The 15748-nt window shown below is 36.9% G+C and overlaps 1 protein-coding gene across 2 annotated transcripts in view; it reads right to left on the bottom strand.

Annotated features, from left to right (window-relative positions):
• Nucleotides 1-15748, bottom strand: part of LOC144628292 (serine/threonine-protein kinase TBK1-like) — a 28712-nt gene that overhangs the window by 8961 nt on the left and 4003 nt on the right. For both annotated transcript variants that reach the window (XM_078486373.1, XM_078486374.1), the window contains 17 exons: nucleotides 15491-15588; nucleotides 15231-15371; nucleotides 12849-12978; nucleotides 12204-12294; nucleotides 11705-11795; nucleotides 11175-11237; nucleotides 8895-8989; nucleotides 8414-8524; nucleotides 7814-7928; nucleotides 7292-7356; nucleotides 6596-6725; nucleotides 5918-5987; nucleotides 5371-5429; nucleotides 2868-2959; nucleotides 2033-2134; nucleotides 1093-1151; nucleotides 258-334 (listed from right to left, as the gene is read on the bottom strand). In XM_078486373.1, coding sequence (XP_078342499.1) covers nucleotides 258-334; nucleotides 1093-1151; nucleotides 2033-2134; nucleotides 2868-2959; nucleotides 5371-5429; nucleotides 5918-5987; nucleotides 6596-6725; nucleotides 7292-7356; nucleotides 7814-7928; nucleotides 8414-8524; nucleotides 8895-8989; nucleotides 11175-11237; nucleotides 11705-11795; nucleotides 12204-12294; nucleotides 12849-12978; nucleotides 15231-15371; nucleotides 15491-15583 — 1584 coding nt within the window. In that variant the 5' untranslated portion in view covers nucleotides 15584-15588. The remainder of the gene's footprint in view (nucleotides 1-257; nucleotides 335-1092; nucleotides 1152-2032; nucleotides 2135-2867; nucleotides 2960-5370; nucleotides 5430-5917; nucleotides 5988-6595; nucleotides 6726-7291; nucleotides 7357-7813; nucleotides 7929-8413; nucleotides 8525-8894; nucleotides 8990-11174; nucleotides 11238-11704; nucleotides 11796-12203; nucleotides 12295-12848; nucleotides 12979-15230; nucleotides 15372-15490; nucleotides 15589-15748) is intronic.

Here is a 15748-nt window from a genome sequence, read left to right on the forward strand (position 1 = left end):
GTACAGCGCATTTGAACATATATATATGAAAAATGCGCTATATAAATTTATTATCATTATCATTATCATTATACTACTGCCAGTTAATTTAGTTCCTGTAGCCACTCTCATACTAAGATCGATCTAAAGGTCTCTTATATTATTGTCTTCATGTGTCACCAAATCAATAATACAGTGTATACTGTAAAGCGTTAAATTTTCAGCTTGGGAAACAAAAGTACATTTCCTCGTAAAATATTCTGAAAGTTCAATCCAACCTCTGCTTCACTTTGTCTTTTGCTGTCTGTCCACTTTTTGATATCTTGGACTTCATCCCAAATCACTTGCAGTTCATCTAAAAAAAAGAAACAATAAATAAGGAAAACATAAGTAACATAAAACAAGAATGAGAAAATATCTAGAAATTGCAATTTAACACCTCAACATAAAATGTATAAAAAATATAAAATGCTAAAACTGAAAATTATAAGTCTACCATTCATTTGCATCTTGTGGTTTTCAGTTATGTGTGAACTCTGAAATTCAAAAATCCAACTACTGATTGTGTTTTTCGCTGCCATCAATCGTAATTATGGCGACAGCAAATGAACCATGAAAAACAGAAACAGACAAAATGGATTGAAATCTACCAATCTCAATCGAGGGACATGACCTTTTGACCCGGTTGAAGTGAACTTCTGTTTTCTGAGAGGGCCGCTAAGATGATTGACAGCAGCAAAAAGCAGAAACTGTTTGTTAAGGATTAAATCTCAGAGTTCGCATATCACTGAAAACAGCAATAATACAACTTAGAATCCTGATTTCTCAAACCTCACATCAACTCAAACCAAAGTCGTTTACCTTGAATTTGCTTTCCTCTCAAGACACTACCTTTTTTCTCAAACTCCCCAATTGTAACTTCCAGCTTTGGCTCAGGTTTAAGAAATCATGATTTCTGACCGTACTTTATTGTTTTGAAAATGTTCTAGCTGTAATCTACTTCAGTCTCTGGCTAGAAATCTATCTTAAGTCTTTTTTAAAACATTTTTTTTCTTATTAAAAACAATAATCTTTATACACACTGTTAATACAAGAATGAAAACATCAACCTACCTTGTGGCTCAGTTATCTTTGATAAGAGAGCTTCAAATACCCAGATCAGATGACTTTGACTTGGGTATCAGAAACACAAAAAATGCAATACAGAATGAGATGTTGTGTATAGAATTTGGTTTAAGCTTAAAAAATAATGGACATAGTCATATATTTGTAACAAATCACATTTATATTAATGCACTAATTCTATAAAAAATGATCCTGGAGGTGTTTATATCTAATCATAGCCGGTTTTGAAGTGAATGAAGTGAATGTACAAGTTATTTATTATAAGCAGTTGCCTTTACTTTTAGAAAAAAAAAGGCTTCAATGGGATGCCATGTCATGGGATCCCACTGAAGCCTTGAAATTGATGACCTTTGCGATACTGGTGTGTTTCTCTACCAACTGAGCTTATTGAAGCCTTGATATGTTTGGAGCAGGTCTTAGCCTGTTTTCTAGACAACTAAAATATGGAATAAACAATGTTTTTAATTTCTGAATTGTTCAAAATAGATTTTGTTATTTAAAACAACAGGTTCAATAACTGTGTTAAATAACTAGTTTGGGGAAAAAATTTTGATGTCAAAGAAAGTTTTTACAATGAAAGGAATTTATTTAAATCTATTCCTATAGTTATTATAAACTCTTACAGTGCTGTATGCCATAACCATCGCCACCAAACAACAATTTTGGATTAATTGTTGACAACCTTTTTGACCGTTTTGATAACTTTCTGAAGGATTCCGTTTCAACTGACCTGAGTTAAAATTTGACAACTGTGGAAAGTGGAATTGTCAGGTTTGCGTAAATCTGCCACTTTCCTACATGCAACAAACAACTCCACCTTCCACATGACTGTAAGTGTCTACTACAGTCCTGAGGTGTCCAATAGTGGAACTTTGACTTTAGGAACACCACCCTCTACTATTTAAAGATTTCATGAAAGACAGCCTACCTGTTACAGGACACTTCAGAAACTTGCTGGAGGGCTGTCCAGTCTGATTCAATTTGCTTGCAAAAAGATACATACAACATCATATCTTTTTTGAGATTTTTCCTGCAAAACAATAAAGTTGGATCAAAGTTCTTGCATGGTAAGAAACTGCAGTCAATAAACCTACAGCAAACAATAAAGCAAATTAGTAACGGGAAAAAAGGAAAGAGAAAACCACCATCCAGGATGAATGAAATTTAGAAAACAGCACAGACAATTGCTCCTCTATGCACTTCCAGTTACTGCTATATATCATGATACATATTAAACAAGCCATTATTTGCAGCATGTATGCAATTTATTATCTTAAAATCAAAGGAGAAGCCTCAAAGAGGTAATTAATATTAACCAAAAGGAACCATGATAGTAAGACTGGAAAACATCGAGATGCATTATGAACAACATTTGAACTTTAATAAACATGTAGGCTAAAAATATATCATCAGGGATGTAGCTAAGAAAACACAGCCGGCTCATCAACAAGCCCAGCTGGCTTTTCTGGCCTTGGCAGCTCTAAAAGTTTGCCTAAGTCTTTGTTTTCATGTGAAATTTCAGCCAAATATAAGTTCTCTTTCAGCCGGTGAAATTAGCCGGCAGCAGGCCCTTAGCAACATCCCTGTATCATTAGTGACTAATAGCTCCAATTATGCATGCTATCATTGAATATTGTAACAGTTTTATAAACATTATCTGAAAAGTTTCAAATACATGCATGACTGTGTATATATACGCACTTTCCTAGTAAGTATTTTCACACATCAAGTTTAAAGTATGGAATTGAACACTGTTCACTCACAAGATGCTTTCGATTGTCACCAGCATAGCTTTTGTTGCTCTGAAGTATTGTTGGACAGCATACTTGCAGCAATATGCACGATTTGCCATCATCTATAGATTGAAAATTGTAAAAAAGGTTTTATTAAATTCTTTGAAGGATCAGGAAAGACAGCTCAGATGGCTTGGCTCAAATACGCTGGCTCAATATGCCTGCTTTGCAGGCTAACTATTTCTTCAAACCTCAATTTTTTGAACCTCCCAATAACTCGAACCAAAAGCAGTTTCCCTTTACTCTGTTGAACACTGTAATAATTTTTTAATTCTTGATTCTTCAAACTACCTGATTTTTTGAGCCAATATTTATTTCTCTTGGAGGTTAAAAAAATTGGGACTCCACATAATTACATTTTATATATAGCAATAATTAAGCATCTTAGCATGTCAATGTTCCCCCTTTTTTTCACTTTCGTCCAGTTGTGCTGATACCTGTTTACACTACTGGTGAGAGAAATTATTGTAAACAAGTGTCTTGTAGGGCTTTCAATAAGACTCCTACCCGCTGGAGATCTGGTGGGTATTGTTTTGTGAATTGCTGGCTAAAATTTATTCAGCACATGCTCCCTATTTAGGGGAGATGTTTTTCAGGTTCTTATATTGCTCTTGGACGGGTGCTGCACAAGGGCAGCTGCCTACTTTAAACAGTATTATGGGAAGCCCTGTCTTGCCCAAGAACGCAATACATAATGTTCAAGCCTGGCTTGAACCCAACGCTGGTGACCACCAGAGTTCCACTGGCACTTGTCGAATGATTATATGTCACTCTGGTCACAACAATCAGCTTGCAACAAACTCGGCAAGCTCAGCATTATCACAGCCGCCTTTTCTTCCAGTTGCTGATGCCTACTTCCAAACATTTTGAAAGCCCTGCATTGCACTACTGACCCAGCCATTTCATTTCAGTGTACAGGAATAACGTCACTTGATCAACAGACTGTAATTGCACAACGAGCCATAACAGATACTTGTGACCCTTGCATAAGTTATGGTAATTGGATTAACTAGGAACAGTCCATGAAAAGGGTTGGGTAGCAGGTCTTGCAAGGTCTCACTCTCTTCAAGAGAATAGGGCAAAAAAACAGGAATGATGCCCCAAGCCCCCAGAATAGCAGCAGTAAAAAGCAACAGTAGAGGACCAGTTTAAGGAAGGCGCAGTGGCCTTATGGTTGGTGCGCCAGACTCCGGATGGAGCAGTCCGGGTTCGAGGCCTGGCCAGGGTCATTGTGTTGTGATCTTGGGCAAGACACTTTACTCTTGAGCATAGTGCCTCTCTCCACCCAGGTGTATAATGGGTACCAGCGACATAATGCTGGGGGGATACCCTGCGATGGACTAGAATCCCATTCAGGGGGGAGTAGAAATATTCCTAGCCGCTTCAGGGTCCGAAATTAACTTTTTTACATCGGCGCCAGCTGGCGACCGGACCGAAAGTTTTAGTCGCCACATGGCAATTTCTGGTCGCCAATTTTTTCGATTGACTTTCCTTTTACACTTAAAGATGAAACACTTGTTCTTCTACAGTGTATTTTTGGCCATTAATATACTCAAAAACAGCTTAATTAAACCACAAAACAACGACGATATGAAAGCCAGTTCTACAGACCGTAACCACTCAAAGAAATGCTGTACTTGCCTATATTAAAGTAGAGTCTTAAGAAGTCTTCTTTATCGAATGTTAACTCTCTAACATTTAAATGGAAAATACTTTACAGTCTTACTCAAACATTCCGCTCTTAAATATAAAAAACACCGGGAAAAAACATCATTTCCACCAACTTTCTGACATATTTCGACAGGTAGTTTTTCATTCAACACAGTGACAACAAGAACATGTTGCGTTCGTGGAACGTCGTAGCGAAAGCACATTGCTCGGCGCGCCCGCAATAACGTCGTAGGGAAAACCGCTGAGATAAACAACATGGCGGCTCGCAATGTTCGAATCGTGTTGATCGCAGCTGTTGGCTGAGCTGTTGAGGAGTTTATACATTATGTAGGTAGAAATTTACTTCACTGTTATTTCAAGGACATCGCCAAGATAAAAAGTGAGTCAATAAATTGTTAAAAAACGGCTCCGAATTTTATCGTTAATCAATTTCTCTGAATACTCTTACAAAGCATCTTAGTCGCCAGCGGGCGATCAGTTGTGAAATTCTGGTCGCCAGCTCTAAATATTTAGTCGCATTGGCGACCAGGAAGGCGCAATTTCGGACCCTGCGCTTAATGCTAATAGAAACTGGCATAAGCTCCAAAAGTATGGGCCACTTGGCTCTAGGCTTCCCCCCTAGAGGACCAGTTTACAAGAGCTGTAAGTTATGTGTCCTACTGCATGAAAAAGGGATAACATTAACCTATATCAGAACTAATTTTTTTTACAATTATCTCACTTAAATCACTTCTAAGTTGTACATCTAAGCTATCTTATTATAAGAATTAACAAATACTTGTGTAAGTATGTAAAAAAGCACCTTTGCAATGGCTGAATCAGCTTCACAAGTGTATTCCTCTGGCATCTTGGGAAGTTTGGCTGCAAAGCAAACACAACATCACATTTCACAAGTCAGCTCATTCCAAGGTTATTAGGTGTACAAGTTTATCCAGAAAACTACAAAGAAATAACATAAAATAAAGACTTGAAGAAATGAAGCAATAAATAAACAATACATGATTTGAACTACTTAAGCATTCAAATTAATTCAAAGAGGTACTATGCACTTAATATAAATGCCCATGGTAATTATTTGCTACCTGAAGCTGCAGCGACAAGAGATATTTCCTGGAAAAAACATTGTCACACAAAATAAAAGCACAATTCAACTTACAATAGACAAAAAAGTCTAAGATGTGTCATTATGTTGTAACTTGAAATGAATTAATTAATAAAAGGTATTTAACAGATGATCTGAATCTCTACTAAGGTTTGTCATTTGAACCAACACAGTTCAACAATCACAACCACATCTTGTGAAATAAATATTAATAACTTTTTTATTGGCAGGACAAAAAGATTCTTACGGATTTTGTGAAGGAATAGTCTTTCTGGAGACATGTATTCTCCTCCAACCATCACCATAAGGTTGTCATCCTGAAATTTAAATAATAAATTAAAACGTAATTGAACAAAAAGATAAATAAAAGAATGAGGGATGAAAATAAATAAAGTAACAAATACATAAATATTAATGAACAAAACAAATGAGTGAGTGGGTGAGTGGGTGAAAAAAAAAATGGGTGGTTGGATGAAAAAAAAAATGTGTTATTATTGAATTATGCAAATATATTAGATGAATAAATAAATGAACAAAAGAGACAATGAATTATTAATATGTGATCATTTAATCAAGAAAGGAAGGAAGAAAGGAAGGAAAAAGGGAGGGAGGGAGGAAGGAAGGAAATAAGGAAGGAAAGAAGGAAGGAAAGAAAAACGAGAGGGAAGGAAGGAAGGAAGGAAAGTTAAAGGAAGGAGAGAAGGAATTGGAGGACTACATGGAGCTGACATAAAAAAGTTCTTTTGTTGTAAACTTAGTAAAGCACTTTAGTTTAGTTTATTTTCTTAATTGTCGCACAAATTTACATTTACGAGAAAAAAAAATTAATAACAAGAAAAAAAAAAAGAAACAAAAAACCATGCAACAGGAGGCAGAAACAGGGCAAAGCCCCAATTGACATCGACCCCCTGAGACAAGTACTTACAGAAGTGTTGGGATATGATGAAGAAGGAGCCATGGGATCTGGCCTGAACTCGTCATACTTAAAAAACAACTTCTGCTGTGCAGCACTCACTCCTGTCTGTACAGCTATGAGCTCCTGGAACTTTGCAAACCTGTTTTGTTAAAAGAACACACTTAATAAAACTGCTTAGAATGAAATTTTAGAAGCTCACAAATGTACTTGAACCGAAGCTTAGGGTTGGTAGGGGAAGTCTGCATTCAATCCTACTAGACTATATATCAGACTTAAACCCTGTGCCGGTTTTTGTAGCATGTAGTGTCCAAGAGTATTTTAACTCCTTTCCTGGATAGGACATTTTGTCCATTGCAGGGTTATACCCCCCCCCACCCCCACTCCATGACATCCTGGCCCCAGAATTTAATTCACTAGTAAGAACCTATTTATACACCTGGGAAGAGAGAGATATATACTTTGAGAGTAAAGTTTCTTGCCCAAGAACACAGTTCACAATGACTTATGCCTGGTTCATACCAGGGTGGGTTTGTATGTTTGATTTAATGATTCAATAAGGCCCTTACTCAACGAGGGGTGCTGGAGTAAGGGGGTGGGGTGCTTAATTGAGGAAAAATGGTTAACCAGTCAGTGACAAAGAGACGTTGTTGGTTTTGATTGCCAGTTTATGCCACAGAGTACCAAAGGATTATGATTTTAACTCACGTTTCGTCTTGTTTGATATAGATCTTGTGAAAAGACGCTGAGTGCACCGAATAGACATCAATGACCTGAAAAGTAATATTATGATTTATAAAGCACAATGGAAGAATAAAATTAAAGACTGAGCTGAAATCAAACATTGTCAATGACATTTTTGAAATGAATTTCTATATAATTGTTAAAAAGCTTAAGCCCTTAGCTTTTAAATTTCTTTCATTGATTGTTTTGTTTCAGAAAATATTCAAAATTTTCCACCTTTAATGGTTCTTGATTGAAACTGGCCCCTAGCTCTCTGGAAATTCTAGTTCAGCTTCATGCTTTCCTATTGGTTTCTTTGACTTTCTCCCTGTCCCAACCTTCCCCTAGGAATTTCCAATGACCTTCCTTGGTTTAAGGTACAAACATTTACTCAAATCCCACATTTATGAACTTAAGTGAAGTAGATTTTTCTTAATAATGATTTCTTTGCAGAACAAAATAATATTGGATGGTATAGAAGTTTAATTTAAATTCAGTATGTTAAACCTTTCTTGATAATATGTCCTGGATCCTGGCAAAGAATTCTTCAAATGACATTGCATTGGATGGTTCAGATTCCAATATCCCAGCTAATACAGGAGTCAGGAGGTCTTTCAGTCCTCTGAAAATAAAATCCAGGAAATCATGTTTGTACAAAATCCACAAATGGCTGAATCCATATTGCCACATTAGTTATATATATATAGCTAGGGGTGGGTGGCAGGGAGGAGGGGGCGGGGAAGGGGGGAGGGGGGCAGAGAGTCAGTAGTTCTGTTTTCTCCTTCTTCCAGTATTAAAGGAAATTAAAGTTTGCCTAAAGTTTTCCCCCCACTTAATTACCATCTCAAAAGTCCAGGTTTCCATAACAGTTCCCCTTATCTTCTGAGATAACACCCAGTAGTAGGAAACAGTGAGATCAATGGAATTTGCCTAAAATTCTGCAGGATGCATATTTTTTGAAGGACCATTTGTCACCCCTCCATGTATGTTGTAGTTAAGAATGAAATTCAGGTCAAAACGATTTTAAACAAATCAAACTAGTTCAAAATTGTTTGACCTGAAATTTATTTTAAACTACTACATAATTAGCAACTTGGCCACACTTACTGTGACAGACGGGTGTGTTCTGGAAGCTTATCACTCCATTCAATGTCTTCTCCTTCACTCTTTTGGACACCAGAGATCATTCCAGACCTCTTCTTTGACGTAATTAGGTGCCTGAAAGTAGGGACATAAAATTGTTACCACTTGGATCTCAAACAACCATAGACAAGATGTAAAATTCAGCCCACTTCGCACCACATTGGTTTCATTCCAGTTTTAAAAATATATCACAAGTTTTGTTGCTTGGGCTGCCACTAAAGTTGGCCTGGTGATGAAGAAAGTTTTCACTCAGCTACGACTCATAGCAATGTTAGTATCAAGCATAGGCTGAATTTTTTATCTAGGAAGTCTTATGGCAGAAGAGTTGGTGAAGCACAATCAAAATAAATGTCTTTATGTTCTTCATTTTTCTGACATTTTTTTTTTTAATTTGCTATATCAACTTTTGTCCACTCTAATTATCTGACCAGTGTGATTTACATACATTGTGTCTCTGTTCTGTCGTCCTCCATATGGCCTGAATGGTAACTGTCCAGTAGCAATATGGTAAAAAGTAACACCAATACTCCACAAGTCAACCTAAAACACAAATTAACAGGCTAATTAAGTCCATTTTTGTGAGCACTGTAATAGTTAGAACCAAGCAATGTGATTTGGGGCTGGGAGTCTCACAGGTCAGACGTTTTTCAGAAAAGTATATTTGAAGCCTAAATGAAATTTCTGAAGGGTATGAGGAGGGTTCAAATCAAAACACCTTCTGGGGGGGAAGGATATTTAAAGAAGTGGCTGCTGACATTTCTGTTTATGGCAAAATTAATATAGTCAAAACACTTGCGCTGTCGAAGCTCACGTTTGTTTGCAGCGTGCTGGACACCCCTAATGGCTTTACAGAAGAGGTCAACAAAATTATTTTCAACTTCATTTGGAAGTATAAGCAGCCTAAAATAAAAAAATCTACGATCATTAAATGCAAAGAAGAAGGAGGTCTTAATATGACTGACTTCACGGTATTCGATAAAGCTCTAAAACTATGTTGGGTAAAGCGCTTATGTTCTACAGATGACGCACCGTGGAAAGCTATACCAATTTCACTGCTATCAAGCGTAGGTGGCACACTAATTTTCGAGTGCAACTACGATATCAAACGCCTAAATTTAGATAAATCGCTTCCGAAATTTTACAATGATGTAATAACTTACTGGCAAGAGTTATCTAATAACGTACCTAAGACGAAAAGCGATGTATTAAAGCAAATTATATGGAATAATCAGTTTATAAAAATAAACAAAAAGTCAGTTTTCTTCCAAAACTGGCACCACGGTGGCATAAAAAACGTATCCAGTCTCGTAGATGAACAAAAAAAATCTTTTCTTTCTTTTCAGTCCTTCCAACAAAAATTCCATATAAACTGCAACTTTCTACAATACTATGGGCTTTTATCTGCAATACCAAGTGCTTGGAAAAAGCTTTTAAAACAGCCGCAAACCGAAAACCTCTCCTCCTCGACGCCAACTATAGAAAACCTAACGTGTAAAATCATATATCATCTGCTGATTAATGGAAAAAAATCTCCCTCCAGTTACGGCAGAAAAAAGACTCATCAAGTGTGGTTTTGATCCATCGCAACGCCGCAAAGTATACTCACTTCCCTTTGCTGTAACAAAAGAAGTCAAACTATCTGTGTTTCAGTTCAAATTAATACATAATATTCTTAACACCAATAGTCTTCTCTACAAAATGCAAATTATCGATTCACCTACTTGTCCTTTTTGCCCAGATACAGAGCAATCTATCTCTCATTTATTTGTGCACTGTTCAGTGGCTGTATCTTTCTGGAACGAATTTACCGAGTGGTTCCGCTCACAATGCAAAGAGCATAGTGTGACGGCCTTGTCAGAAAACGAAATATTATATGGCGTCTTAAAAGGCTCATCTTCGCTTCAAACCATCAACCACCTTATACTCATAGGCAAGTTTTTTCTGTTCATCTGCGCTAAAAATGACAAAAAATATCAATTTGCGGATTTTGTCGTCTACGTGCGAGAAAAAATAGACCTCGAAAAGTATATCGCCTTACGTGAAAATAAACTCGGTCATTTTAATTTTAAGTGGAAAGATTTTTTACATAGTTAAAAATTTATCTCATCATCGGTAGCGTGACAGCATAGTGTGACAGCCTGTAGTTTGTAGTATGTAAGTAAGTAACGTGGCGTGAATAGTGTTTTGTATTGCAAGCTATTAGTATTAATGTAATTAGCATAATTCAGTGTTGTATTGTGAGTAAGAATTGTAGTTTTAGAAGTAGTTATAATTAGTTACCCTTATAATTAACAATTATTTTTTCCTTTTGAAAGTGTTGTTTGAAAAGTATGTATTTTTTGTAAATGTAGTAGTACCTATGTAATTAGCATTGTGTGTAATAATAAAGTTGCATTTAAAAAAAAAAAAAAAAAAAAAAAAAAGAAGTGGCTGTTCTCTATAGCAACCAGGATGGTTGATCCCAACCACGTATGGACCTAAACATTTAACTCTTATTCTCCCCCGCAATCAGGCTATTGTGAAGAGGTTTAGCCTGTTCCAGGCGTTTGGTTAGTTGGGAAGCGCGAAAAACGGCGAGTGAAAAGAAAAATAGGGGCGGGGAGGAAAACAAGCGCCTTAGTCCCCTCGCCTCATTCGTCGTGCCGCTTCCCAACTAACCGAATGCCTGGAACAGGCTAGAAGAGGTTAAACTGTAACACATCATGACAAGAAGGAATTAACTCACCATTGCACCAAAAGCCTTGTTGCCATGCTTCCTCAGTACACCTCTCTCATAGAGATCTGGATGCTGTGAATCACATTATGTTATAATTATCTACTCTCAGTAAAAGTAATTGATCAGAGCATATCATTATTGGTAAAACAACCATGCATTCATCACAAAATAATTGTGTGATGAATCAGCAGGTGCCAAAAAAGCTTGAAACTGTTCAAGGGTCAACAATGTATTTGTCACGAAAGTGATAAATGATCGTCGCAGTGAATTTCCAATTTAAGCAATTGGAATAAAGAATCCTGAAAAAAAAAATTCAGGGCTTCAACGGGATTCGAACCCGTGACCTCCGCGATACCGGTGCGATGCTCTACCAACTGAGCTATTGAAGCCACACATTGGGAGCGAGGTCAATTGTGAGTTCATATTTTCCCGTGAGAGGAGTGAAATTTCATATACATCCGCAGTTCATATATGAATCATTTCATATACATTACATCAATGTATTTGTCACATTTAAATAATTGCAGTATTTGACTTACCAAATATTCTTCAGTACCATAGACAGACATAAATCCTTCATGAGCTTCCAGTTCTCTTGCTGCTCCAAAGTCGGTTAATTTGTAAACAAAGCTGTCAAAAATATTAATATTATTATTAACTAACAAGTAATCAAACACAAGAGACAGTGTTTCATTGGGATACTGGCATATCCAAACACCGAGAAGAGGGTTGAAAATATGATGCGCAGCGGAGTATTTTTGATGAAATTTGAGGTGTCTGGATAGCTGATGAAACACTGTCTCGAGTGTTTGATATATCTTCTCAATCGAAACAAAATGCATAATAAATGATCACTATCCTGCAAATGCACAGCAGTAAAAATCGACCTTTCAAACAGTGGGGCTAGATGCACGAATAAAACACTTCATTTCATGTGAAAAGTGGAAGTCATTACTGAAAGGAATGCTTGTTCAAACCTTAAAAGTTTGGTTTGAAACATATTTAAAACACGATGTTTTGATCTTTGTTTGCTCGTACCTTCCATCAACTTTTGCCACTCTCATGATGTTTCCTGGCTTGAGGTCTCTATGGACCATGCCTTGTTCCCGTAAGTGCTTCATTCCTGCAGCTAATAAACAAAGGCAAATATTACATCCGAAACCTTCTGCAATCTTGAGTCCTGGTCATAAAGGCAAGGCTTAAACAGCTACTCACTAGATCAGAGTTGGCAGTTTATGCTGGGCTGGGACCAACCATCTCCCTGAGTACTTGAGGGAACTGGTTGTGATATGCCAGCAACCAGACCACAGCCCAGACCACAGCCCAGCATGGTCACACCACAGAGTGGTGTAAAGGATACCTACCTGGCGAGGTGGGAGGGACAAGACAAAATGGCTGACACTTATAACGCACAACAAGCTAATTCACTACGTGGTGAACAACACCATGGAGTTGAACCCCCTGAAGATCAATTCTGTTGGAGCCAAGGTCCCTGCATGAGCACAACTTCCCAGCTGCAAAAATGTTTTTTTTTTTTCAAAAAAGTTGATAACTATGTTAAATAAACCCCTTCAGCATAGGGTCAGTAAGACACTCAGATCACACTGTCTCCACAGTTAGTATAGGGCTGTGTTTGATGACAGCTGTTGGGTAAAGATTTATTACACTGTGTGTGATGCTCACCAACATCTTTGACGACTTGTTTAAAGTCATCCTCTAAGAAGCCATAAGCATTGGCAGGATTTTCAAGCAAGGTAAACAGGCTTCCTCCAGAACACAACTCCATGACAATGATTTCATTCTGTGACCTGAGCTGTGAAAAAAGATATATACCATGGGTTTGAAACATAATATTGGCTGTTTTCACACTAGAGATCCTCCGGGTTTGATGGATGCCTACTACTACTAGCTTTGCTAGGCTTAAAATTATTTTTGTTGTCACTCAAGATTCTGAGACGTTAGTTCATTGTTATTTTCACCCAGTCCAGAATAACTTTTGCCTAGTAAGTTCAGACTGAAGAATGATTTCAATCGTCTGAGACAATCAAATCGTTTTAGTGTGAAAACGGGACGGACATGATTTTGGATGTACAAGTTGTCTGTATTTGTCTGTCGATTTGGCTGTCTAGGAAGACAACGACTTGGTTGTCAAGACACACAAGTCGTCTAAAAGCCGTTTTAAATTCACACTAGATGAGTAAATCATCAGACGACTTGTCCATCTAGATGGTTTGTCTGTCTTAACCTCTTCTAGTGTGAAAACAGCCATTATATATCTTTAGTTCATCAATTAAGCACCATTGTAATAAATTGAAAATATTAACTAAGACCACAGACAACCTAGACTGCATACAGTGTTGCCTGATAATGACAACTGTTAAATTTACTTAAGACAAATGAATGTATGAGAGTACATTTTTTCTAAATGCTACATTTGAAAAGGAGTTTAAAAAATGTCTTACCAAGTATGTTGGTCCTGTATTGTTATAATGTCTATGTATTCCTGGAGCCATTTAGGAGAGTTATGCTTTCTTTAATTTAGTTTTATAATAGCTTCGGGAGCAAATTAAAGAGACATTTAAACAAGACAGGACAAACATAAGGAAAGCCAGTTTTATTTGAATGTTTTTCAAATTGTCTTAAATTTAATGGATGTCACAATCGTGCAAGACCACAAACAGTAGAAGGTCATGTAAACTAAAAAGATTGAAATTTGTATAGTGTCTGGGCCATCTGCATGTAATTAAGCAGGAGACAATGCGAACTGTCAACTGTAACAGTTTAGTTCTAACATAACAGACATGCAAATTAAAATCTCAATTTATAATAATTCACATGCAGATTAGACAATGCAAACTGTTCAACTGTAACGGTTTAGTTGTAACATAAACAGCCTGGCAGAGTTATTTGAAAACCTAACACAATAATAGTCTTAAAACCATGTTCCAATAGTCTATAGATTCTGAATATAAATGTAAGATTTTAACCAGATTAGTCAAATCTTTGCCATTTTTGGTGAAGTCTAAAACACACTCTTATAAAGGAATTACAAAAATTTCAGCCATACTCGTGTTACGGAAATGACAATATATTAAGATTCTCAGGTCAAAATTCAGACTTAATCTAACAGATTGATTAATTAGTGCAATCTGCGGATGAGGGAGAGTCCACAATAGATAAAGTTGCCATGAAAACTGACACTGATAATGTAAATTATGATTCAAATAATCTGTTGATCTCTATTGTTTAATTTAGCCATGCCAAGTTATTGATGACCCTTGAGGTTATCCGTCTTCCTGGTTACTATACTTAGCTAGTTCCTTGGATTCCCACGAAGATTGTCAAACAAGGAAAATGTTCTTCATCTGAAAAGCCACCAACATTCACAAGGAAGAAAGTTTTTTGAACCCGTTGTCTAACATCAAAGTTAGCCTTTCAGACAACCTATCTAAATACAGACTAAATCCTTTTTTCTTGGAAATCACGTGATGTCTGTGATCTCGATCATTGGTTAATTATTATGTAAGGGGAATCCCCGAAAGCCGATCAATGTAAAGACTTCTTTGACGTATACGTAAACAAAAGTACTTTCGCTTATGGGCAATGCGATCCGATTTCAGCTGCAGTGCGATTGTAGTTCATCGAGACTTATAAGGGAATTTTATGGGTAATGATGTTATTGCTTTTAATCGTAGTCAAAGCAGTTACCTTCTTTAACTCTTCCCACAGTAAAAACAGTGAAGTTCATGCATGAATTTATTTTACGCCTGTATAAATTTCGTGTTGGAAATTAAATATTTAAATTAAAATCATTCGCAATGTTGCTATTCGAAAGGAAGTCTCGTATTTCCTTGTATAGTTCGACCCTTCCAAACCAACTGCAATTGCAATATAAACATTGCAGATCGAGGGTGCACATCGCATAATATCGAACTGAATAAAACAACCAGTCGAAAGAAACAATTGCTGCTCTCTTTGTAATATTTTCCACAGATGCTTCAGCGCTTTAAGATAATGAAACGCATCGACAATTTAAATGTTATGGCTAATTAGTTCGAGGCTTACCTCTGTTTCACTTGCATATAACTTGACGATGTTTTCATGATTCAGCTTGTTGAGGACTTCAAACTCTCTCCTTCGTACCTCAACGGGTCTCATCATTCCTAGCTGATTGGAAATCTTCACTGCAAACGTATCGCCAGTTTTCTAGAACGATTCGATTGAAAGAGAAAGCAGCATCAAAACACAGCTGTAACTCGATCGATCGAGAGTCCATCAGAGCAACAAGACGACAAAAATAACTATAACTGCATTTTTTTAATCACCTTGTTTCTTCCCTTGTAAACAGCTCCTGTAGCTCCTTGGCCCAGAATATCTTTTATGTTCCAAATGTAGTTGGCGCTGCTTCGGATCTCCATATTGCCTTCTGCAGCAGAAAATATACCCAGATATTATGACAACAGTCCGGTTGACATGTTATTTCTTAGAATTGTTTGGACTGTACACATTTGAAGACTCTTTTATTTTCATAGAAAACGGCAGTTTTGGGTTGGTTTGCTATTCCATCCCAATTTCTTTTTACA

This window comes from Oculina patagonica, chromosome 10 (assembly GCF_052425735.1).
Source record: "Oculina patagonica isolate OP01 chromosome 10, crgOcupat, whole genome shotgun sequence".
NCBI classification, from domain to species: domain Eukaryota; kingdom Metazoa; phylum Cnidaria; class Anthozoa; order Scleractinia; family Oculinidae; genus Oculina; species Oculina patagonica.